This window comes from Neopelma chrysocephalum, unplaced genomic scaffold (assembly GCF_003984885.1).
Source record: "Neopelma chrysocephalum unplaced genomic scaffold, ASM398488v2 Primary Assembly neopelma1_252, whole genome shotgun sequence".
Classification (NCBI taxonomy): Eukaryota; Metazoa; Chordata; class Aves; order Passeriformes; family Pipridae; genus Neopelma; species Neopelma chrysocephalum.
Genome location: NW_020897914.1, coordinates 3,281,854 through 3,305,542, shown reverse-complemented (window position 1 = coordinate 3,305,542; position 23,689 = coordinate 3,281,854). Strand labels below are relative to the sequence as shown.

Below are 23,689 nucleotides of genomic sequence, written 5' to 3'. Positions count from 1 at the left end.
TGGGAAAGTAGGAATATGTGGGAAAGTAGGAATATGTGGGAAAGTAGAAATGCAGAAATATATGAGAAAATAGAAATATGTGGGAAAATGGAAACGTAGAAATGTGTGGGAAAATAAAAATGTGGGAAAATAGAAATATATGGAAAATAGCAATGTAGGAATATGTGGGCAGATGGGAATATGTGGGAAGATGGGAATATACAGAAGTATAGAAAATATGGAAAATTATAAAAATCTAAAGAAAAATAGAAATATAGAACATATAGAAAAAGATAGAATTATGCAGAAATAGAGAGAAATTTAGAAATACAGGAAGAAATGTAGAAATACAGAAAAATAGAAATTTAGGAAAAAAAACCCTAGAAACTGGAATTCAGCTCCTCCTGCTGAGCAGGGATCTGGCAGCGGGGTGGGAACTGGTCTGGCTTTCCTTGTCTCCAATCCGGCCTCTCTCCCCCAGGGACATGGAGCCACCTCAGGAAAGAGGCACTGGCTCAGTGTTTCCCTGGCTGCAGGATCCCAGGAGGGGCTGTGGATTAGGGAGCCCAGGGAGGAGCTCAAGGACTGTGCTCTAGGGGGAGCATTTCCCTCGTTTAAAACACAGAGTTTTACACCTCCCCTCGGGATCTTCCTGCCGGGCCGAGCCTTGGGTTTGGAAAGAGACTTCTGCAAGTGGAGATCTCTCGGGGCCTTTGGCTGCTCCTGAATAATCTTGAAGTGGTTGGGCTCTTCCAGTGTCTCCCAGTGTCTGGAGTTTCTCAGTGCCCTGAGCTGCTGCCCTGCCCAGGGGGGACTGGGAATGGTGTGGGCGGGGCAGGAAGTGCCATCCTTGACGTGTGGTTGTTTTCCCGAGGATTGCTGGGCACTGAACTTCTGTGTGCTTTGTTCTGCAGTGGAAGGAGCAACCAGGAGAGCCAAGATTGCCTGCAGTGCCCGGGTGGTGCCCGAGGTGTCCCCCATGGTGATCATGAGCCAGGTGTACAAGCAGACCCTGGCCAAGAGCTCGGACACCCTGGTGGGGGCTCACGTGAGGATCCATCGCTGCAACGAGTCCTTCATCTACCTCCTGTCCCCCCTCCGGTGAGTTCTGCTTCTCCTGGGAGGCACCTGCAGTCTTGGAGGGCCAATGGGGTCCTGGGCACGTCAGGGAGGTGATCCTGCCCCTCTGCTCAGCCCTGGGAGGCACATCTGGAGTGCTGGGTCCAGCTCTGGGCTCCTCAGGATGGGAGAGACAAGGAGAGTGTCCAGTGGAGGCCACAGAGATGACGAAGGGACTGGAGAATCTCTCTGATGAGGAGAGACTGAGGGAACTGGGCCTGGTTAGTCTGGAGAAGGGAAGGCTGAGAGGGGATCTTATCAATCCATACAGATATCTCAAAGATCCATACAGATATCTCAAAGATCCATACAAATACCTGACCTGACAGGGGACCCCATCAATCCATACAAATATCTTATTGATTCATGCAAATATCTCATTGATCCATACAAACATCTGAGAGGGGTTCCTATCAATCCATATAAATATCTCCAGAGCAGGTGTCAGGATGGTGCCAGGCTCTTCCCAGTAGTGCCCAGTGATAGGATGAGTAGCAATGGCCATAAACTGAACCACAAGAAGTTCCACTTCAACGTGAGGAAGAACTTCTTTCCATGGAGGGTGGCAGAGCCCTGGAACTGCCCAGGGAGGGTGTGGAGTCTCCCTCTTTGCAGACATTCCAAACCCAAGTGGTTCCTGTGTCAGTTGCTCTGGGTGACCCTGCCTTGGCAGGGGGGTTGGACTGGGTGATTCCAGAGGTCCCTTCCAGCCCTGACTGCGCTGTGGTTCCTTGGCAGCTCCGTGACCATCGAGAAGTGCCGGAGCAGCACGTTCGTGCTGGGCCCCGTGGAGACGTCGGTGCACGTGCAGAGCTGTGACAGCGTCAGGGTCATGGTGGTTTGCCACCGCCTGTCCCTGGCAGCCACCACCGGCTGCACCTTCTACACTCTGACACCCACCCAGCCCCTCATCCTCTCGGGGAACCAGGCAGTCAGCTTTGCCCCTTTCCACACCCACTACCCCATGCTGGAGGACCACATGGCTCAGGTGGGCTTGGCCACTCTGCCCAACTACTGGGACAGCCCCATGCTGGTGTGCAGGGAGAGCAGTGACATGGGTGTGTTCCGCCTCCTGCCCCCCTCGGACTTCTACACCTTCGTGATTCCCTTTGAGATGGAAGGAGACACCACGGAGACGCCGGGAGGGCTCCCCCAGGAATACCAGGAGGCCCTGAGGCAGCGGGAGCAGCGGGTGCAGGTGTGGCAGCGCGCGGTGAAGGAGGCAGGTCTGACCAGGTGAGTGCTGTGCCCGGCAGGGGTGGCTGAGCTCAGCCATTCCCGAGGCTTCCTTTGATGTGGTTCCATGAAAATGCTTTAAGGAGGGGTTGGGTTGGGTGAGCCGTGTCCTGCAGGCCAGTTCTGGGGCGTCAGTCATTAGCAACCCTGGCTGGCACAGTGAGAAGGGAATGCTCACACTTGTAGCTCTGAGTCATGGAATTCCAGGATGGTTTGGGTTGAAAGGGACCTTAAAGGATGTGTCATTCTACCTGCTTCCATGGGCAGGGACACCTTCCACTAGCCCAGGTTGCTCCAAGCTCTGTCCAGCCTGGCCTTGGACACTTCCAGGGATCCAGGGGCAGCCACAGCTTCTCTGGGCAACCTGTGCCAGGGCCTCCCCACCCTCACAGGGAAGAATTCCTTCCCAATATCCCATCTAACCCTGCCCTCTGGCAGTGGGAGGCCATTCCCCCTTGTCTCGTCTCTCCAGGCTGTTTTCCAAAGTCCCTCTCCAGCTCTCCTGGAGCCCCTTTAGGCTCTGGAAGGGGCTTTAGGTCTCCCTGGATCCTTCTCTTCTCCAGGTGAACACCCCCAGCTCTCTCAGCCTGTCTCCAGAGCAGAGGGGCTCCAGCCCTGGGAGCACCTCTGTGACCTCCTCTGGATTTGCTCCAACAGCTCCACATCCTTGTTATGTTGGGACCCCAGAGCTGGAGGCAGTGCAGCAAGGGGGGACTCACCAAGGGGAGTAAAGGGGGAGAATCCCCTCCCTCACCCCGCTGCCCACACTGCTCTGAAGGAGGTGCTTTCTCATGGTTGCATTTTCCCAGCTTGTGAGGCTGCAGGGAAAGCATTCCCGGAGGCTGCTGAGGGCAGGGATCCACCCTGGCAGGGAGGGTTTATGACTCTGGGCCCTCCCCACTCTCTGTTCTGCTGCCAGTGCTGTGGGCAGGGCTGGGTGTGTGCCCTGAACCACATCACTGTCCTGCAGCTGCCTGGGGTCCCTCTCAGCCCCCCTTCACCTTGGGATTGAAGCTTTAAATGACTGTCCCATCCCTTGTTGAGGAGAGCTGGGAATGTGCCTGTGAATCATGGCAGCAGATCAGTCCAGGACAGGAAATTCCTCTTGAGCTGATCCCATGGAATCCTCTGCCCAGCTTTGTTTGCAAGCTCATTTTGGGGATAGAAACCCCATTTCAAACATCCATTTGTAAAGACTTGATAAGAACAAGTTTTGTTCCCTAAGCTGAGCTTAAGCTGTGTGGGTATTTTTTCTGTTCCGTGCTCAGTCGCTGACTGGTACCAGGGTGTAACTGAGTGCTGATAGCAGTGATCTGGGAGGGGTTTATCCCCTGGGAAACATGGAATGGGAGGCAAACTGTCAATGCTTCCCCTTGTACAAGGCTGAAGAGTTCTGGCCCGTTTGATGATTCCTGGTTTTGGAGGAGCTCCCTCCACTTCCCGTGTTCCTTTCTGAAATCCAGGTGCCTCCGTGCTGAGCATGGAGGAATGGGCAGTTTGAAAGAACTCTAGACTGCGAGAGAGAAAGGATTCTGGGGCAGGATTTTGCTACAGGAGGAGGAGGGTGGCAGAGCAGTCCTGACCCAGAGGTGGGGATAGAAGTGTGAAAACCTTCAAACTCCCAGCCCTGAGTCATCAAGAACAGCAGAGAGGAAAGAGGCTGGAGTCATCCCTTGTGTCCATCAGCTCATCCAAGGTGCTTCCCCCTCCAGCTGGGGTGCTTCTTACCCCCCAGGGTTTTGGGAAGGTGTTTGGCCTGTCAGAACTTTCCTGTTAAAAAGTGTGAGGAAACAGGGATGATGTGCTTAGAGTTGCCATCCTGCAGTCGCAGGAGACAAGAGCTCACTCCTGGAGTGGCTTATTCCATAAAGGGGGGGAAAACTGGCAAGTTTAGAAGCTTGTTGAAAAGAAAGTGGGCAGCTGACAGCGGAAAATGTCTCTCTTGTCTCCTGCAGGCAGGGAAACAACTGGGGAGACAAGTAGGAAGCTTAGAGCAAACAGGATATCGGGCTTGTAGAAAGGAAAAAGCCGCCGTGCTTGAGCGGGAGGTGAAAGAGAATGTTAGAAATAAGAAGACGTCTTTCAAGAAGTTGAAGTTGTCTGAATGAGGAAAGTGGGGCAAAAAAAGAATGTAAATCCTGCCAGGCTGAAAGTAAAACCCCAGTAAGACAGGAGCAGTAAGACAGCTTGAGGAGCAACTTGCAAAAGCATAAAATCCTGTTTATTCATTTTCCAAGCGTATCAGACAGAAAGTCTTTCAGGGTCAGTAGCAGATCAAGGTAGAGAAAAAGCACTTGGAGAAGATAAATCCATAAGGGAAGAAAGAAGTGGCTGCCTTTGTGTTCGCTGGGGAGGAATTTGGGTTAGTTCCTGTCCCAGAACCCTGCTTTTTGGGGAATGGCTCCAATGGAATCTGTACAAAGAGCAGCCTTTAACTTGGAAAAAAGGGATGGGTACATGGAGCTGAGGGGCACAGAAAGGAATAGAATCATAGAATGGCCTGGGTTGGAAGTGACCTTAAAAATCCAGCCAGGTTCCACCCCCTGCCATGGGCAGGGACACCTTCCACTGGCTCAGGTTGCTCCAAGCCCCGTCCAACCTGGCCTTGAACACTTCCAGGGATGGGGCAACCACAGCTTCTCTGGGCAACCTGTGCCAGGGCCTGCCCACCCTCCCAGGGAAAAGTTTCTTCCCAACATCCCATCTAACCCTGCCTTCTGGCAGTGGGAAGCCATTCCCCTTGTCCTGTCACTCCAGCCCTTGGAAATAGTCTCTCTCCATCTTTCCTGTAGCTCCTTCAAGTATTGAAAGGCCACAATCAGGTCACCCTGAAGCTTCTCTTCTCCAGGCTGAACAATCCCAATTCTCTCAGCCTTTCCTCACAGCAGAGCTGCTCCATTAAATTGGTTTAATTATCTTAGTGGCCTCCTCTGGAGCTAGTTTCCTGCTTTTCCCAGTACAGGATGGGATCAGCACATCAAATTAGGAATGGGTTCAAAGCAAACCCACATCAAATCTCCAGAATATTGAAAAATGTTCATGTTTTATTGGTGTTCAGAAATGAATTGTGTAAACTCATGGAAAAAGCCCAGCAGGGGCTGCTCAACACCTGTGCCACTTTTGGCTTAACAAATTCCAGAGGTGAGCTGATCCCAGAGGGCTGGGATGCTGCTCTGGAGATGCTCTTGGGCATCTGAGCAGTGCCAGGGAGCCTGAGCTGTGGAACACCCCGTGACTGCTGGGCTTATCAAAACCACCCCAAAAGTTAATTACCAGCAACAGGAATTATTTGAGGGGTGTTTATAGGTGCATTTTTTTCCCCTGATCTCCATCCTTTCTCTTCCAGGTGCTGTCAGAACAGAATTTTGAGTCCTTAGTGCTTAAACATTGGTTACTAATACTCATTTTTCTCCCTTTTCAGACAGTTTTTAATCTGTGCTCTGAGAGGTAAGTGGAGGTAGCCCTGTGGAGCAGGGTGGTTGTGCTGGTGGGATGGGGAAGTTTGTATGGCCCCTCTGACTCCACCAAGTTCTGCCTTTAGGGTTCATTATCATCATACTTCCTTGGTAAAAACCTTCTATTCCTGGTCCAGAGGGTTCAGGAGCCAAGCCTGGCTCTTCCTGGTATATCTGGAGGCTTGTTTGGGTAGTGCAGGTGAGGTAGTAGCATAACACTATAAATAAATGTGATTTTTCCATACTTTCTTGTTGATCTTTTGGCTTCAGGGATCAGAGGAAGCAGCTGCAGACGTTGGTAGAAAACAAGTTCTACGAGTGGCTGGTGCAGACGGGGAACCGGCAGCAGCTGGACAGCCTGGTCCCCCTTGCCATGGGATCCAAGCAGGCAGCAGGATAACATCCCAGTCCTCAGCACAGAAGGAGGGGAAGGGTGAGTGAAAGGCCTGTTCCTCCTGGTTCTTCTCTACCTACAAGAACTGTGCCATGTTTGCATGCACGGCCAAGACAGAGGCAGAAAGAGCAGGAGGCTGTTCAGTGAATGTTCTCCCAAAGCCTTGCATTTGGTTTTAGTTCTTATTTTGCTGTCAAAACCCCCTTTTTCAGTGGAAATCTGTGTCCTCAGCACCTGCCTTGTTGTTCAGTTTGGTTTGTTGGAGACATCTGTAAAGGCACAACATGGGCATGTTGCACATAATGGGATGTCCAACGGGTTGGAATAGCTGCTCTTTCAAAGGAACTGTGTGGATTGATGTCTATTGACCCATCTCACCTTTGCTAAAGAGAACTGGGTGAGACTGTGGCTAATTCTTACAGTGAAACTTTGGCTAATTCTTGCTTTGTAGTGTCTCTTCCTGAGCAGAAGTGGTTTAGGAGCTGGAGATCTGCCCTTATCCCACTTCTCTGCCATGACATGTTTCAAACCATTAGAAAGTTGGTTTATTTTTGATTTGGTCTTTGAATTCCTTTTTCTTTGCTAGTGTTGGGAGTAAAATCTGCTCCTTTTATTTTGTTCCAGAGCTCAGGGAACAGGCAGCAATACCCCCAGCCCAGTTCTCATTAAGACTTTCTGGCCATCCTGCCTGGACCCGCTGGATCCAACACCCAGCCTTGCACTATCTGGCTGCTTTAGGATTCCTGATCACTGCTGCCTTCCCAGGAATGTGCTGTAGTTATCCTGTTGGTGACTGAGATGGCACTGGAGGATGATGAGTTGTGCCTTGTTGTAGAGCTGTCCTCATGGTGGGTGCCCATGTGTGCAGGTATCCAGCACTCCAGGGATGCTGGGACAAGGCTGGATGCAGGGCCCTGGGCATCACCTGCATTTCACGGTACAAACCAGCTGCACTGCTTTTATAAATGTGAAAAAGAAGTGGTTGATTTTTTATGAATGCAATCCAGTAGGTTTTTTTAATATGAAGATATGGGGTTTTAATATGAAGTGATGGGGTTTTTATGGGATGAACTTTTGTAAGCGCTGGGATTTTGTGGAATGAACTTTTGTACATGGTTGCATTGTTTTGACAAATGACAATAAACCAGAGTTCTTGGATAAACCTGGCACCTGTCCTAGGGAAGGGGTGTTACCTGTACAGTGGGTGTTAGAGAGACACAACACCTTTAATCTTAATGAAATGGGAACCAGTCAGTGAGAGAAAAATCCTGATTTCTTGCCAGCCATGGAGCTGAAGGGTTTGAAGGCTGCCCTGGCTCAGGGTTTTGATACAAACACTGTTGCTGCTTTCCATATTTCTCATAAAGAATATCAGCTTGACTAAGCACCATTCTCCTGTGCTGGGGGGAGCTGTTATAGGAGATGTACTTGCAGCTGAGCACCTAAATAAACTCAGAAAACAGGGAAAGGCATTGCATGGATGAGTGGAAGCAGCAGCTGGTGGTGCCTTCGGAAGAGCTCTCCAAGCTGAGAGCCAGAGGAAGGCACAGTGCTCTATGTGCACAGCTTCAGAATCCTTCTGAAGGTCTCCCTTGGCTCCTGGGCTGGCAGGTGAGGTGAGTTTATTATATTTGTTATATTCATGTGAGGTGAGTTTATAAAAGTTAACCACCTTTTAAAGGAGGGATGTGTGAAGAGACCACACCTACTGATGGGACCTGACTCGTGCTTGAACTGTGATCTTCATAAAACAGCATTTGGGTTCAAAAATGAATAAATTCAAGTGAGAGCAACAGCAGAGGGTGATTGGAGGCACCTAAAACGGGAAGAGGAGCTGCTCTGGGCATGTGTGCCCCGGGCTCTCAGATCTGCCTGCATTGAGCGGAGCTGCTGTTGCGAGAGTGCTTGTCCTGACAGATTTGAAAGAGGGGCTGCGTGTTTCGGGCGCTGCTGTGCCAAATTCGTGTCCCTTTGTCTCCCTAAGCCTTTGGGCTGGGGCACTGAATAGCTGCAGAGGTGGTTTTTCATAATGTCCTGGCGGGGGGGTGGATGTGTGTCAGCCACCAGCCGTGGCCTCCCCGCCCCCGGAGCGTGGCTGCAGGGAAAACGCCTCTGCTCCAGCCTCGGGTGCTGGGGGAGAGCTGGGAGTTGGATTTGTGGCACCTGTAGAGACAATCAGGAGTTTGGGCAGTATTCTTTGCTATGGGATGTGTGGAATCACTCGCCACGCATCCTCCTTTCCCTCTGTGTCAGGGGCTGTTGGAGCACTGTGGATCAAGCTGAGGCTGGCCTGGGAAAAGCTGCACGGATGTTTCCACTGAGAGCTTTCAATCTGTCAGCGCAGGGCTGTGCTTTGCAAGCCTGTGGCGTGTGCCCCGAGCTCGTGTTTGTTATTTCTTTAACTGCATCCTTTGCTGCACAGAACATTCCCTGAGGAATATTGTGTCCCCTCCTTAGGAATGGGGGTGGTCCTTTCGATCCAACGAGGATTCCTTCTGCTCTAACGAGCTGGGCAGGGAGGGAGCAGCCAAACTGCCCCCCGTGCTCCCAGGCTTGGCAGGGGGCTGCGTGTTTTGAGTGCGTTTGGCAGAGTTTTGGTGTTCTGACTCAGCAAATGGTAACAAAGGGAGGATGGCGAAGCCTTCCTTTATTCCATAATCCTGTTTGCTTTTCTGGAAATCGGCTATAGCCTCAGAATCACTGACTCAATTTTTGGATCCCATTCTCATGACAAAGCGGCTGTCTGGTTTAAAACAAGCCCGTTATAAAAAGGGCACCTCGGCTCCTGGCTGTTTGTAACAGCTCCTGACGTTCCTCCGGCACAGGGGAGCTTGGCTGGAACGGAAAATGTCCAGGGCTGGAACCAAGGTAAGTTGATTTGCAGTATATTCATGATTTTGGATAAAAGCTCAGAATTTATCAGGGATAAGCTGTGGAGAAACTTTGTTTTCCTTGCTCTGCTGACAGCTTCCCCCTCTGCCAGTGGGTGGGCAAGAGGAGAAGCCTCAAATCCCTCCTCACGTGGAGGGGAGCCCCTCCCAAGTCTTTTCCCAGGTTTTGGCTGGTTCCTCTGGGTGGGGCTCTGCCAGAGGATGGAGTTGAGCGCAGTGACTAACGAGGGGACATCTTAAAATGGTTTTAAATCAGCAGGAGCTGATGCCTTGTAAACTGGGGGCAGAGGGGAATGTGACGAGCTGGGTTTGCAGAGTGGAGTCTCCTGGAAGACTTCCTTGGGAGAACCTGACTCCCAACAACCACGGCAGCTGCCACATCCCTCTTCCATGGTGGAGCAATAGAAAGACTCCTGAACGACGGCCGTGGCGCCAAAGGGAACAGCATTCCCTGCGGGATGGGAACCGGCCTTGGGATTCGGTGGAATCGGCAGGGCTGAATTTAAACCGGACAAGGAGGTAGATCAGGAGGCTCAGCTTCAGCTGGAGTGCTGTGTCAGGTGGAGATCCAGCTCTGGTGCCCTGTTCCTCAGCCTTGAGTTGAGCAGAGGTGGTTGGTGACCTCGCAGCAGGGTTGGGACCGGGCAGGGAGGAGCAGCTGGGACAGGGAAGGAGGGTGAGAGCCTTGGAATGGTGGCCAGTTTCCCCCGTGGAATGTCAAACACCTGTTAAGAAGCTGTGGGCAGAGGTTCTAAGTTTTGCTTTTGGGTTGGATTCCTTGTAACCTGTGGAGGCTGGAAGAGCCAAGGGGGTGTGGGAGGCACAGTGGGTTTGCAGGCACCGGGCGATGCTGTGGAAGATCTGGATTCGGTCGTGGCTTCTCCTCGTTCCTCTCGGCTCTGCCCTTGGCACAAGGTTTGGCTGTTAGTCTGGAGATCCGAGGAGGGTGTGCTGGTGGCTCTGGGGTCTCAGGGGTACAGTCTTTCTGTCCCTGTGCCTAAAATAAGTGCCGGGGAATTGTAACTGCTCCATCCTGGAGTCTCCCGTCCCTTGGAGAGCCTTGAGCACAGTCTGCCCAAAGCCGTGTCCCCTCCCAGTGTGCCACAGGAATCCATGGATTATGTGCTGCTGAGGTGCAGCAAGATGCCCAGGAGGAGTTATCTTTTCTCTATTCCATGCTCTTGTTTAGCACATTCCAGGGAGAAGAAAAGCACAAAGGAGAGAATTAAACACCATTTCTCACAACCTCAGCGAGTGATCTGCCCTGGAAAGGGGTCACTGCTGGCACAGAAGGCAATGGGCACTACTAGATTTGTTTTTAAGAGTTTCCTTCCAGCTGAGCTTCTGTTGGGAAGAAGTATGTGATAACTGAGGTGAGGTGACCTAGGGAGTAAGAGTTTTACTCCCATAAGGAACATCTGCTTTGGCAAATGTGGCACCTGCCAGGTAAGCCCCAAAAGGGAAGATTTGCGTAGGGAGAGGTTAAATACAAGCAGAGCACCTTGAGGGTTTTACTGAAGGAAGGTGATTTGCCTGGGAGTGAGAGTCTGGATTGAAATCTCTAACTGTGTCATTATTCTACGGGTGAAAACATCAACCTGCTCCTTCTGTGCCTGAATCTCCAAGGAAAACTGGGATGAGAAGGTCTGAAACGAGTTGAGGGTGTGTGCAAAGGGTTGTGGTGGAGAATGGGTGGGCAGGATTCCCCCTCTCCCTAAGTCTTCCCGGAATAAACCAAGGAGCAGCACTTTGGTTGGTCACGGTTCTGTGGGAAAAGCCTTAATGTGCTCTTGGAAAATGGTCTCCTGGGAACACCAGGGAGCTTTGCCAAGGTCCAGTTTGGCTGCATTAGGCTGGGTGGGGAAGGAACATCATTAAATCCCGGAATGGTTTGGGTTGGAAGGGACCTTAAATCCCATCCAGTTCCACCCCCTGCCATGGGCAGGGACACCTTCCACTAGCCCAGGTTGCTCCGAGCCTCATCCAACCTGGAGAAGGACACTTCCAGGGATCCAGAGACCAGACCCATGGTCTTACAGATGTTGGGCAGAGCTCGTCGACAATGCTGGACACTCTGCATGGACAAGGGTGGGACTGTGGATCAGAGCTTGGAGAATGAGTTTGGAGAGGGGGGGAACTCCTCAGGCATCCCAGTGGCGGATAAAGGCTGAGCTGGGAAGAGATGGATCCCTGCAGGGTTTTACAGGGATGCTGTGACTTCCTTGACCCCTGGCTTCGGGAAGAGGCTGATGCCGAACCTCCATGAACAGGGCTTTTGGGGTTGCCTCTGGGTCATGCTGGCAGATTTTCCAGATGACTTCTCTGGGGACAAAGATCCAGAAGCAGAACCTGGAAAATGGCAGCAGGTTGTGGCCGGGAAGGCCTGGCCATGGTCAACTGCCCAGGAGTGGCAGTGTGGGAGAACAGGGACTGGGCATTGCAGGGCACACCTTTCACAGCCTTTATTCCCTGTAGGAAAGGTGGTAGTGATTCCCAGCTCTCCACTGCACGAAGGTGGGAAGAGCTCGCTCAGGAGGGAGAGATGTGGGGACAGGTTGTTTTGTACTTGCCAACTGCTTCGTGATGGGGGATCAGTCCTTGAAATTAAGAGGAAAATGTGAGGGAAATAACATTATCCCAAGAAATGTCCACTGACATGAATCCTCTGGCAGGGTCAGTCTGACTCTCCAGACACCTGGTCAGGCTGGTGGGACACCCTGACCAACCAGCTCCAGGAAAACTGTGGCTGACTTAATTTTTAGCACAAAATAAATGATTAAAAATAAAAAGCAAGCAAGTTGTCCCAGATTTGGGTTGGAACCATGACAATGAATGATGTTTTTAGCAGCGGGGCTGTTACCAGTAGCCAAAGCACCATGGGTGAGGTACAACCAGCCAGGAGCAAAAGGAATCTTAATACCCAAGCTGTGGAAAAGCCATGGGGAAAATGGATTGTGGGATACTGGATGTTGGGTGTTTAGATGTCTGGAGCATCTGGTGTCCTGAGCAAGCAAGGGATGTGTCAGGATAGATGTGATGGCTCAGGAACCCTCATTGAAAAGAGCAGCTCTTGATGAATAATTGTCAGCTGAGATGATCTAAAAATGGGGCTGGAGAAAGGACTGGTCTGGTCTAGGGCTTGGCAATATTCCATGAAGGGGTTTTTAAGGAAAAAATGGGTCGCCTCTCCAGGGCTGGCTGGGTGATGCCTTGGGTGAGAGGAATGGCATTTGCTCACCTGCTCTCGAGATCATTTCCAAACAGGTTGTGATCAAGTCAGGATAAAAGGTCCCTAAACAAAGTGCTTTGGGGTCAGCCTGGCTGTAGAGCAGCTCCTGGGAAAGAAACGTGGTGATGGATTGGGAATTTGTCAGCTGTATTATGGGCTTGCAGCGGAACAAGCCAACTGCAAATGCAATCCTTGGTTGTCCAAAGATCTCTGGTACTCTATGTCCATGGAATGCTCCTTTAGTTTCTCTTGGCACAGGCCAAGCTTGTGTGATGTCCAGCTTTTGGCAGTGAGTTTTGAGAAGGGAAGTTGTGGATTGTTGGAGCAGGAACAAAGAGAACGGGCTGGAAGGCATGGCCTGGGAGGAAAGGTCTCACTGCAAACACTCAGTGAGCCAGTATAAAGGAAATCATGGAATCATGAAGGCTGGAAAAGCCCTCTAAGGTCACCAAGTGCAGCTGTTAACCCAGCACTGCCAGAGCCACCACTACCCCGTGTCCCCAGAAATGCTGCTTTGTACAGTCCATGACTTCTCACGGCTCCCTTGGCCAGAATTTAGTAACTCCTCATCTAGAGGAGGAGGTGGGAGGGAATTATTTTAATGGAGTTCTGCTGGAAACAGGACAGGAATTTCACCAAAGGAGCATTGGGTTGGATTTTCACAGAGATAGTGCTCAGCTATTGGAATGTGCTGCCCAGAGAGGGGTGGAGTCACCATCCCTGGAGGTGTTTAAGGACAGACTGGATGTGGCATCAGTGCCATGGGCTGGGAACCACGGTGGGGTTGGATCAAGGGTTGGACTTGATGATCCCGGAGGTCTTTTCCAACCCAGCTGATTCTGTGATTCTGTGACTGGGGCAGAATGAGGGGCTGGGAAAGGCCAGACCTCGGTGGTGGCCGGAGGCGCTGGGGCCAGGCTGGTGGACTGACTGCAGTGGGTTCTGCTCAGGGGTTGGCCCTGGTGATTTCTGACATCTCGAGGGCTCCGTTTTCAGATGTTTCACGCCACGACGAGGCTGGAATACAGATGTGCTGGGATGAGGAACCTCCCCACTGCCCTTCCTCTGCTCATTTCAGGTCACCTTCTATGAAGACAAGAACTTCCTCGGCCGCTACTACGAGTGTGACAGCGACTGCCCCGACTTCCACACGTACCTGAGCCGCTGCAACTCGATCCGTGTGGATGGAGGCACCTGGGTGGCCTACGAGAGGCCCAACTACGCGGGGAACATGTACGTGCTGACCCACGGCGAGTACCCCGACTACCACCACTGGATGGGCCTCAACGACCGCCTGGGCTCCTGCAAGTACATCCAGATCGTGAGTGTCGCCTCTGCCCGAGGGCTGTGGAATTTATTTGTTAGGGAAGGGTTTCATGTGGGTGGCCCTCATCTTCCTGGGGACCCGTGGAGAGGGTGGCTGTGGGGGATTTGTTCCTGCAGTCCTACTCTGGGAATGGCAAAGTGTTTGGTGAGGGGGGAAGGTAAATCTTTCCCACTCTGGACTGCAGGTCCCTTTGAGTGGGGGTGGGTTTCCATAGGAACATCAGCCTGGTTTCATCTGCATGTTCCTTTAGGGACTTCGGTGTCCGGGCAGGGCACTCCAAGGTTTGCCTTTTCCCTGATGCCAACTGATCCAGCTGTTGGTGGGCACAAGGCCTGTAGCTGTGGGATGTGGATTTTGCAGGAGCATTTTTTTTAGGGCCAGTTTGTTCTTCTCTGGCAAACCAAGGCTCCTTTCTGATACAGGGAACTTACTCTCAGTGTCATCAAACCTCTCTGGGCATGGAGAGATGAGCCCCAGGAGCAACCCTGGAGTGCCCAGCAGTGGGAGGGATGCCTGGAGCCCTCTTGGGCATGCTTGGAGCAGCCTGGTATCTCCTGGTTTTAGGAGTGTATCTCCCAGCTGCAGCACAGGGACTGTGCTCATCCCCTCCAAAATGATGATGGGGAGAAAGGAGCAGAGGGAATGATCCTTCTGGAAAACCTCAGGGGAGAAGCACCCTTTGGAACTGGGAGTGTGGATGGAGTGTGGGTTGGTGCTGCTGCAGTGGGACAGACACTGGTGATCCATGTGCAGCTGGCTTGGAGCACAGCCACAAATTCCCACTGCACGGAGCAGGTCTCACAGCTGAGAAGGGGTTTTCCTTTTCTGTCTGGGGGTCTAACACCTCTCTGAGCCTGTTCTGGGTTTGAGCCGAGTCTAAATCCCTTTGCAGAGGGCAGGGAGAGTTTCCAGCCCCTTCGGAGCACTGATCTGGCATAAGAGATGGAACCAACACACGTGGGAGATGTAACACAGCTTCCCCCAGCAGGATGAAATGTGGGAGCCTTATCCTGCACACCCACCTGGTACCTGGCTTTCCCTCCTGCCCCGGGGGAGATCCTGGGACCCGGCAGAGTGAGGAGGGAGCGGGCTGGGACGGCCGGGGAGGCGGGGGAAGGGGTGTCCAGGCGGCTGCAGATTAAAAGCTGCCGCGGTGCCTTGGGGCAGAGCAGCGCTCCCAATCCCGGCGAGAAACACCCGCCTTGGGGCAGAGCAGCGCTCCCAATCCCGCCGGGAAACACCCGCCCTGCTGCCGGGCGGCCCCGCTGGGCTCAGCAGCTCGTTAAACTGCTCGCGGCATGGAGGGGGTCTGTCTCTCCAGACGCTCACAGGGGGTGGCTGAAGGGCTCAAGCCTGCCCGGGATAGCGATCCCGGCACTGCTGACTTGGCCTTATCCCTGTCCCTGCCTGCAGCTTCCTCCCTGCAGAGCCGGGGCTGGGATGGGCTTTGAGCTGGAGCTGCTCTGCTCTGGCTTCTGTACCCTCTGTGCACGTCACCATTTACCCCAGCTGCCTCCCCCCGGTGCTTTTGGGGTCTGACATGAGCTGTTCAGCCCTGGCCTGCTGTGCTGGGGGGTGGTTTGGACCTGACTGTGTTTGAGTCTGACTGTGCCCCAGCTCTGCCCCCACGTGCTGGTGACCGTCAGAGCCAGGACACTGGGATACCTCCCTCCCACACTTTGCCATCAGGTTGCCCAGAGAAGCTGTGGCTGCCCCATCCCTGGGAGTGTCCAAGGCCAGGTTGGACGGGGCTTGGAGCAACCTGGGCTAGTGGAAGATGTCCCTGCCCATGGCAGGGGGTGGAACGCAATGATCTTTAAGTCCCTTCCAACCCAAACAAAGCATTCCACAATTCCATGACTTTCTCTCCCTTTTTTCCAGCCAAGTGGGGGCCGGGGCCACATCCAGGTGTTCGAGAAGGGCGATTTCGGCGGGCAGATGTTCGAAGCCACCGAAGACTGCCCCTCTGTCATGGAGGAGTGGCACATGCGTGAGGTGCACGCCTGCAGGGTGCTGGAGGGCGTCTGGGTTTTCTACGAGCACCCCAACTACCGGGGCCGGCAGTACGTGCTGCCCAAGGGGGAGTACCGCAAGCCCGTGGAGTGGGGAGCGGCCAGTCCCGCCGTCCAGTCCTTCCGCAGCATCACCGAGTGAGCCGAGCCCCTGGGCTGGGCTGCCACCACCCCCCAATAAACAACTGAGTCGCTCAGCTCCTCCTTGTCCTGCTCATTCCTGGGATCTGCGTGCGGGTTTTCCTGCCTTTGGGGGGCTGGGGTGGAGCTGAGCCCGCTCCAAGCAAAGCACTCCCTGCCAGCCCCGAGTGCCACTGTCTCTGCTGCCATCCCCTTCCTCCAGACCCCTAATCCCCTCCATCCCACTGCTTCTCTCGAGGAAAAAGCCATCCCAAAGCTGGAGCTTGTGCCCCAGCATTTGTCCCAGTGCTCCAGTGGACTGGCCCACACATCCCCAGTGTTCAGGGCTGGCTGTGGGTGGCTCGGTCTGTCGTGTCCCTGGGGAGTCCCTGCCGGCTCTGCTGCTGCTCCTCGCTGTCTGGGGAGAAGGGATGAGGTTTTCATCTGTACCATGTGCCCACCTTGAGACCCTGAGTAGGCAGCAGATGTCCTGTTACTGGAGGAGTGTGTCCCTCTCGTGATGCACGGGGCCACGGGACTGGGAAAACGTGGGAGTGGGAGCAGGGATCCCAGATGGAGCAGGAGGGGGACAGCCATAATCCCCATGGGAAATGCTGCAGACCTGGCAGCTCTGCCAGGCAAAGGGTGTCCCTTGTAGGTGGGAGCTGAGGCGTCCCCCTGCTTAAACTGGGGCTGAGCACTGCATGAAGGCAGGCAGCTGGAAACAGGAGAGGGGGCTGGATGTGGGATAGAGGCAGGAAGTGCCTCTGAGAGCTGCCTGGGATGGGAGGTGGCTGCTGGATGATCTTGAAGGGCAGGAAGAGCTCCTCGGGCACCTGAGACGTGCAGGAAGCAGAGGGGACTGTTGAGCTCCCAGTTTGCCAGCAGGAACATCCCATTTTTCCCAGTGCTGCTGGATGTCAGGCTGGTCCCGTGCACAGCCTCCCGTGCAGGGATAACGGATGTCTGGGCACTCTCCCCTGGAGATCTGCAGCCTGTTTGCACACGGAGCCCAGGGGCCTCGGGATAATGCCGCTGGATGTGGAAGCAGAGCCCTTCCAGCCACGCTCCGCAGTCTCTCCCCAGTGATGTATTAGGTTGTTACAGAGCAGGAGGCAGGTGAAGTGATGCCACCCCCCGGGAATGCCAGCAGGGAACAGGAAGGGGCTGCCAAGAGGAGCAGCTCCCCCCCCTGGACTTCCCCCAGCACAAAGCCGGGCTGAAGAGAATCACCTTCCTCCTCCTCTTCCTCCTCCTGCTGTCACCCCCCTCCCTCAGCCCCCTGCCCCATTCCAGCCCTTCCCTGCAAAGGGTGGTGCATCTTCCTCACCAACTTCCATCCCTCTTCCATCTCCATCCCGGATCAGCAGGATGCAGATGATCTGGCATTAGAGTTCTCAGCTTATTTTTCCCCAAAAATATTCCTTCAGGACCAACCAGCTTCCAACTCCAGCTCCCCTTTTCCCCCTGGCTCCCAGGAAAGTTCTCCAAGTGTCTCCAAGGGCAGCAGCTCGAGCACAGCCTGGCTCCTGTTTCTTTTTCAGGGAGCCTGTTGCCATCCCCATTTTGGATGGAGAATCTCCTGCAGGCAGGCGTGCTCTGCCCAGTGCATTTCCAGCCACGTCCCCCCTGGATTTTGGGGAATGCTCAGCTGGGAAGTGTGTTCCCCACCCTACAGCCCCTGCAATGGGGTTTGTGGTGCCAGACCTGCAGTGGGCGGGTTTGGGGCACATCCACCCCAGAGCATTGGAGGAGCCAGACCTGGATCTGCTTTACCCTTAAGGTAACATTTTCCATGTCCTTTCCTTTCACTGCTGATCTACCCGCCTCAAAATCCCAGTTATCCCAACTCTTCCCTGCTCCTCCTTGTCCTCCAGGCTCTTGCCCTTGGGTGAACGTTGCGTTGTGCCTGCAACGTTGGCAACCAACACGAATAACAATAAAATGTTCTACTTGGCAGGGGGTTTTGACTATTATTTTTTATTTTATTATTCTTCTGGATGACTTTTTCCATCGGGGGCTCCCTTGCCATGGCAGCACAGGGAGCAGGGCGCCCGTGGAGATGAGCTGGGAGCACAGGCAATCCAAACCCAGCCTTGCTGATGCCGGTTTTTCCTTGACAGCTAATTTCCATTTCCCAGTACCAGGGGGTCTGCTCCGGTAATTGGCATGCAGATTGTGTCCGTGGGCCTCTTAGACACGAGCAAAGACTCTGGTGTTGGAATAAGCCAAGCCCAGGCTGATGGATGGGGTGTAGGGAGGTCGTGGCGAGGGAGAATATCCAGGTGCCCGCGCATGCACACACCTATGAAATTCCCCATTCCATGCCCTCCCCCCATCCCTACTTTCTTTATCCAGCAAACTCTAATCTATCATGTTGCATTGAGACAAATCCTGCTCCATTTCCCTCTCTTTCCTTTTTTCCCTCTAAGGGAACTGTGATGGAACCTGCTCCTGGATTTAACACGGAGATGGTGCGGGAATTAAGGCGGTGCCGTGCTCCATTAGCAGTGGGGGATCACACGGAGCTGCCCCAGATGTTAATTACACTTCGGGAATTAATTGGTAGAAGGCTTTGCTCTCCTCCATCGTCTGTAATCTGGAGGGTGTGTGAGGACCTCTGGAAGCAGAGACTGCCCAGCTGGTGTCTGTCCCCCCTCCTCAGCCCACCCGGCGCCGGCTGTGACCGAGGGACACAGGCCTGGAAATCTTGGAGTCACCTTCACTTCCATCCCCTTGGTGCCCAAAGACCTGCTGTTATTTTTTCCTCTTTTCCTTCCCGTGCTGCCCTTCTCCAAGCTTTTCCTCCAGCTGCTGGGGAGAAGCAGGTCCAGGTGGGATGGGGGAATGGTGGGAGGTGGCTCTGTGTTGAAGGAGGAAAGAATGGCCCTGTCAAAGCTGGTCATTCCCAGGGGATCCCTTTCTCCTGCTCCCTGACCCATCTTTGCTGGCCCATCCCTTCCCTCCAACTCTGGGGATAGATGGGAGAGCCTCAATCTGCCCCCACAGCACCTCTGCTGCTGAAATCCCCCCAGTTCTCGAAGGAAAATGGTCTCTGGTCTCCTCCCTCTCCTTTTCCAACTTGGACTGAGCCTGATGAAATGCAAAAGCTGCTAAAAAGCTGAGGGGGGGCTTTCTGCTGGAGGGCAGAAATGATATGCTTGGAAATGAGGAATATTCCTCTGAATGCTGCCAGTTTGTTCCTTTTCCTGAGCTGTCTGTCTGTGGCCCAGTGTGGGACGGGGTTATCTCGGGAATGGAGCTGCACATCCTCGAGTTCCTGCCTGCAGATTCCTGCATGGCCCTGTGGGACACTTCTACTCAGCTTTGCCCTCCCCAAAACTGCTCCCAGGCCCTAATGGTGGGACATGGAGCTCTCACCACCCTGGTGTGACACAACCAGCCCACACTCCCATGTTTCCCCTCCTCTTCCAGCACCCTCAGGACTTTGTGGGTCTTGGTGTTGCTGATGTTCTTCGATCTCGAGGCATCAGCAGCTCGATGCACCTTTTCCTGCCATTTATGGATGAGACACAGCATCCCTTCAATCCCACCCCTGGAAGAGTTCAAAAGGCACGTGGATTTGGCAATTGGAGGTGGAGATGTGGCAAAACAAAGCCATTCAAGGCTTCTTTGGTAGGACTGAAAGAAAAACAACGTTTTCATAACTCCAAAATTAATTGGTTTGGGGTTGCATGGAGAAGGAAGAAGAGATGTTTAAACCCTTTTCTTTGAACTTTTTTGATTTTGGGTCTTGTTTTTAGGTTTAATGGTGGGCTTGGCAGTGCTGGGGGGACAGCTGGACTCGATCTTAGAGGGCTTTTCCAACCTAAACAATTCTGTGATTCTATGATTTCATGATGCCATGATTCTGTGATTCTGTCATTCTGTGATTCCACAATTCTGTGATTTCATGATTCTGTGATTTCATGATTCTGCAATTCTATGATGTCAGGATTCCATGACTTTCTGATTCTGTGATTCCATGATTCTAGGATTCCTTGATTCTATGATTTATGATTCTGCCATTCCGTGTGCCCATGATTGTCTCCTGCCATGATTCCATGATTCCATTGCTGCCTGCTTCCCTTGGAGCGCTGCCCTGTTTCCCACCATCTCCTCACTGAATCCAAAGCCCCTGGTTCAGGGATTCAGCCCCCACCTTCTCCCCTACCTGGGCAGTCTGAAGCTCCTCCCCAGTGACTACAGCACCTATTTTGGGAGTGTGGCCCTTCCAGATCTCCCGTTTCCCTCTGTTTCATGTACAAATCACCCTCTGCATTCCCCGTTGGCCCCGGGTGAGAGGCAAAGCTTGCACGGAGCAAAGGGATCAGGATGCTCAGGACAAGCTCCTTCCATCCCGCTCTGAGCTTGGGGAAAAAGTCTGGTCCAGTTCTGGGCATGAAGAGCTCCGGAGCTGGTTTTTATCTCGCACACAACCGTGTCAAGGAGAGGGAAGGAGAGGAGAGGGAAAGGGAGAGGAGGCGCTTCCCAGGGCACCGTCCTTCCCTTTGCCAGCGCCCAGCAGAGGGCAAGCGAAGCAAGTGGAAGAGACGAGACCTGGCGATGGATGTGAGAGGGGAGCAGATTCCAGGGAGCGGAGGGATGTGCGAGAGGATGTCCAGGCAGAGGGATGCGATGAGGGGAATGCGCGCCCGGAGCGCCGGGCAGGGAGCGGGGCTGGAGCGGTGCTGGAGAAGGAGGTCGGAACAAAACAGGGCAATTCAAGGCTATTATTTTAGGAGTTAAAATGATGCTTTTCTAACTCCAAAATTATTCTCTTCGGGGTTGAATGGAGAAGGAAGGGGCAATATTTAACCCTTTTGTTTAAACTTTCTTGATTTTAGGTCAGTGTTTATGAGAAGTGAGCACCTTCAGCAGATGGTGCAGGGAGGAAAGGGTTGGAGAGTCCCCAGCCTCGATTATATTCCACCTGATCCATTGTGTGACTGAGCCCAGCTCTGTTTCTGGATGCTCTGGTCTCTCAGAAATCAAATTCCACCATAGCCACACGTGCCTGGGGGGAAACACCAGGGAAAAGTTGGGTTGGGCAGAGCATCTCTTCCACCTCCCTGCTGCTGGACCAGCTCGGGCACTGCTCCCTGCATGCTCCTGCTTAGCTTGGCAGGTATTCCCAATCTGATTTCCTACATATCCAGGTTTCCTCCCTATGGTTTTCCAGCTTCTATTTTTTTGTGTGTGTGTGGTTTTGTTTGCTGGTTTTGTTTGCTTTGGGTTTTTTTATTATTTGTTTGGTTTCGTCACAAACTGCTTGGAATCACAGAGGGCTGTCTTAGCAAGGAAAGCTTCCCATGGCATGAGCGTGATCCTGAGCTGCCCTCACAGCCAGGACAGGACACCGCAGGGAAGTCTCTCCTGGCAGGATTCCCTCGTGGTCTTTTTTTTTTGGGGGGGGGGGGGGGGGGAACCAGCAATTATTTGAAAAACTCCCTGTGGCGGGGAGCCGGGGGTGGCAGGGAGCAGCTCCTGCCTGGGTGCAGGATGCCCAGGAGGGACGGACACCGCAGCAAGCGGCTGGGGGGGTTATTTGGGCAGACCCCCGCCGCGGTGCTGCTGCTGAGCTGCGGGGCCTCAGGGGAAAGGACGTTTTTTGGGAGTCCGGGACAGGCTTTTTGTCGCGATGCTGCTTCTCGGCCGGGGCACGAGTGGTCTTTAGTCTTAAAGGAGAAGAAGGAGGGGGCTCCACCACCTTTCCCAGCAGAGCCCCCGCGTTGCCTCGCTGAGCCGAGCGCGGTGCAATCTCCCCATCTCGGCGTTATCTCCCCATCTGCCTCCTCTCCCGCCGCGCTTCCAGACGCTCCTTATCTCGTCTCACCTTCCCAGAGAGCCGGGGGCAGGGCCGGCTGCCCGGGCTCCCCACCCGCGATCTCCCCGGCTCTCATCAGCCCCCGGGAGCCGGGACCGAGCCCCGGCTCAAGGTCAGACGCGTTCACGGCAGGGCGGGCGCGGCCAAGGTCGGGCGGTGGCGGAGGCAGGAGGGGACCCCGCTGTCCCCCCGCGCCCCCCGCTCCAGCCGCTCCCCCGGGCAGCGCCTCTCCCCGTTTATTCTCCAACATTATCAATTACATTGGGATTATTATTCCTCATTGAAGCCCAAGTGAGCCGCAGACAGCTATTTCCTAATGGGGAAACGTTACGGGCAACTTATTAAGGAACAATGCGTCATTAAGGGGGGAGAGCTTCAAAGGCTCCTGAACGCATTTCAAAGGACACAATGCGGGAGCGGCTCCTGCCATCGCGTGTCTGGGGGACACGGGCGAAATTTGTGACAAGGAATAGACCGGGCCCAATGTAATTAACTAATTCTCGATCAAAGGGGTTTTAGAACTGAATGGTCAGGGAATTCAATTATGGGTTTCCTAATGAAGCACTCTGTGCCAAGGCACGGGGATGTTTTCTCCTGGAAAAGCAGGGCTGAGGATCGGGGCTGGGATTTCCAGGGAGGTTTCGGGGAGAGAAGCATCAGAAAAGCTCATCCCGGGTGGATTTGGCGCAGGCAGATCGAGATCACGGAATCATGGAATCACGGGATGGTTTGGGTTGGAAGGGACCTTAAAGCTGAGCTCGTTCCACCCCCTGCCATGGACACCTTCCACTAGAGTAGGAGCTCCATCATCCAAGTGCCCCGGGATGACCCTCTGTCCTGGAGATCTCCATGTGCTGGGACATGTCCCCCCTCCCTCGAGCTTTGGCCGACTGACAACTCTTTTGGAGCCAGGACTGGGGGATGCAGCAGGACAGAATCAGGAATCTCCCGATGCCCTCCCTGGAAAACCCGGCCAAGGGAGATTTCCTCCTCTGCTGCCTTAATCCAACCTCTGGCAAAAAACCCCATCGTTCTCTGTTTATGAAAGAGCATCTTCTAGTCCTCCACGAGTTTTCTCTTATTACAGAAAGTTGGTTTGCTCACTTTACAAAGGGAAATGTATTATGAATTTTCCCTTCATTCTCCTCCTTTTTTTTGCCCCGTTTAACAACCGATTTGTGTGTTGCATGAAAGTTACACAGTTCTTTAGATGCGTTTGCTATTTTATTTTCTTTCATTCAAAAATATGTCAGTAATCTTTTTGTTAACATGAAAGATAAAGGATTAGTAATGCAAGATGCAGTTTTCTTGTAACCTTCTTGAAAGCAGACTATAGTTTCTTATCTGGCTCTAACATTCATTTTCCTGAAATGAAAAAAAAAAAAGAAAAAAAGAAAAAGGACTTCTTAAAATGAAATAAACTCTATTTGATTCAGATGAGCGGCGCCGGCAGAGGAATTTATTGCAGCTGCACTGAAGTTCTGCTGCAGCACTGAGGACCTTCCCAAGGAAACAGGGAACAGGCACATGGAAAATGCTGCTGGGAAGAGAAATCTCTGTAGAGTCACAGAATCATAGAATTGTTTAGGTTGGAAAAGCCCTCTAAAGTCATTGAGTCCAAACATCCCCAGCACTGCCAAGGCCACCACTGAGCCACGTCCCCAAGTGCCACATCCACAGGGCTTTAAATCCCTCCCGGGACGGGGACTCCACCACTGCCCTGGGCAGCTGTGCCAGGGCTGGACAACTCCTTCCATGAAGAAATTTTCCCTGATATCCAACCTCAACCTCCTCTGGTGTAACTTGAGGCTCTTTCTTCTCGTCCTGCCCAGACCAACCCTTGTGTCAATCCCCCAAGATGTGTCCGTCTGGGTGACTTTGGCAGCTGTGACATTTCCTTGGACACATCCAGGATGTCCCAAGCTGGAGATGGACCACCATTTCCTGGGCTTGGTGCTCACTGAAGATGCACTGAGAAGCTGCCAGAGAAGCTGTGGCTGCCCCATCCCTGGAAGAGTCCAAGGCCAGGTTGGACGGGGCTTGGAGCAACCTGGGCTAGTGGAAGGTGTCCCTGCCCATGGACTGGAGGAGTTTTAAGGT

The 23,689-nt window shown here is 53.2% G+C and overlaps 2 protein-coding genes across 2 annotated transcripts in view; both read left to right on the top strand.

Annotated features, from left to right (window-relative positions):
• TBCCD1 (TBCC domain containing 1) overlaps nt 1–7,345 on the top strand; it is a 10,137-nt gene extending 2,792 nt beyond the window's left edge. The window contains exons 4-7 of the mRNA XM_027703722.1: nt 894–1,080; nt 1,837–2,334; nt 6,060–6,222; nt 6,808–7,345. Coding sequence (XP_027559523.1) covers nt 894–1,080; nt 1,837–2,334; nt 6,060–6,189 — 815 coding nt within the window. The 3' untranslated portion in view covers nt 6,190–6,222; nt 6,808–7,345. The remainder of the gene's footprint in view (nt 1–893; nt 1,081–1,836; nt 2,335–6,059; nt 6,223–6,807) is intronic.
• Nucleotides 7,346–7,472: 127 nt separating this feature from the next.
• CRYGS (crystallin gamma S) lies at nt 7,473–15,825 on the top strand. The gene is made up of 3 exons (XM_027703715.1): nt 7,473–9,051; nt 13,382–13,624; nt 15,512–15,825. Exons 1-3 carry the CDS (start codon nt 9,031–9,033, stop codon nt 15,782–15,784), a joined length of 537 nt encoding a protein of 178 aa, XP_027559516.1. The 5' UTR covers nt 7,473–9,030; the 3' UTR covers nt 15,785–15,825.
• The last annotated feature ends 7,864 nt before the right edge of the window (nt 15,826–23,689 follow it).

What these genes read in the sequence shown, in the direction of transcription:
- CRYGS (XM_027703715.1), top strand. Translation starts at nt 9,031, where the DNA reads ATGTCCAGGGCTGGAACCAAG. An exon ending in TGTCCAGGGCTGGAACCAAG is followed by an intron (nt 9,052 to 13,381) that starts GTAAGTTGATTT and finishes TGCTCATTTCAG; the next exon opens with GTCACCTTCTATGAAGACAA. An exon ending in CCTGCAAGTACATCCAGATC is followed by an intron (nt 13,625 to 15,511) that starts GTGAGTGTCGCC and finishes CCTTTTTTCCAG; the next exon opens with CCAAGTGGGGGCCGGGGCCA.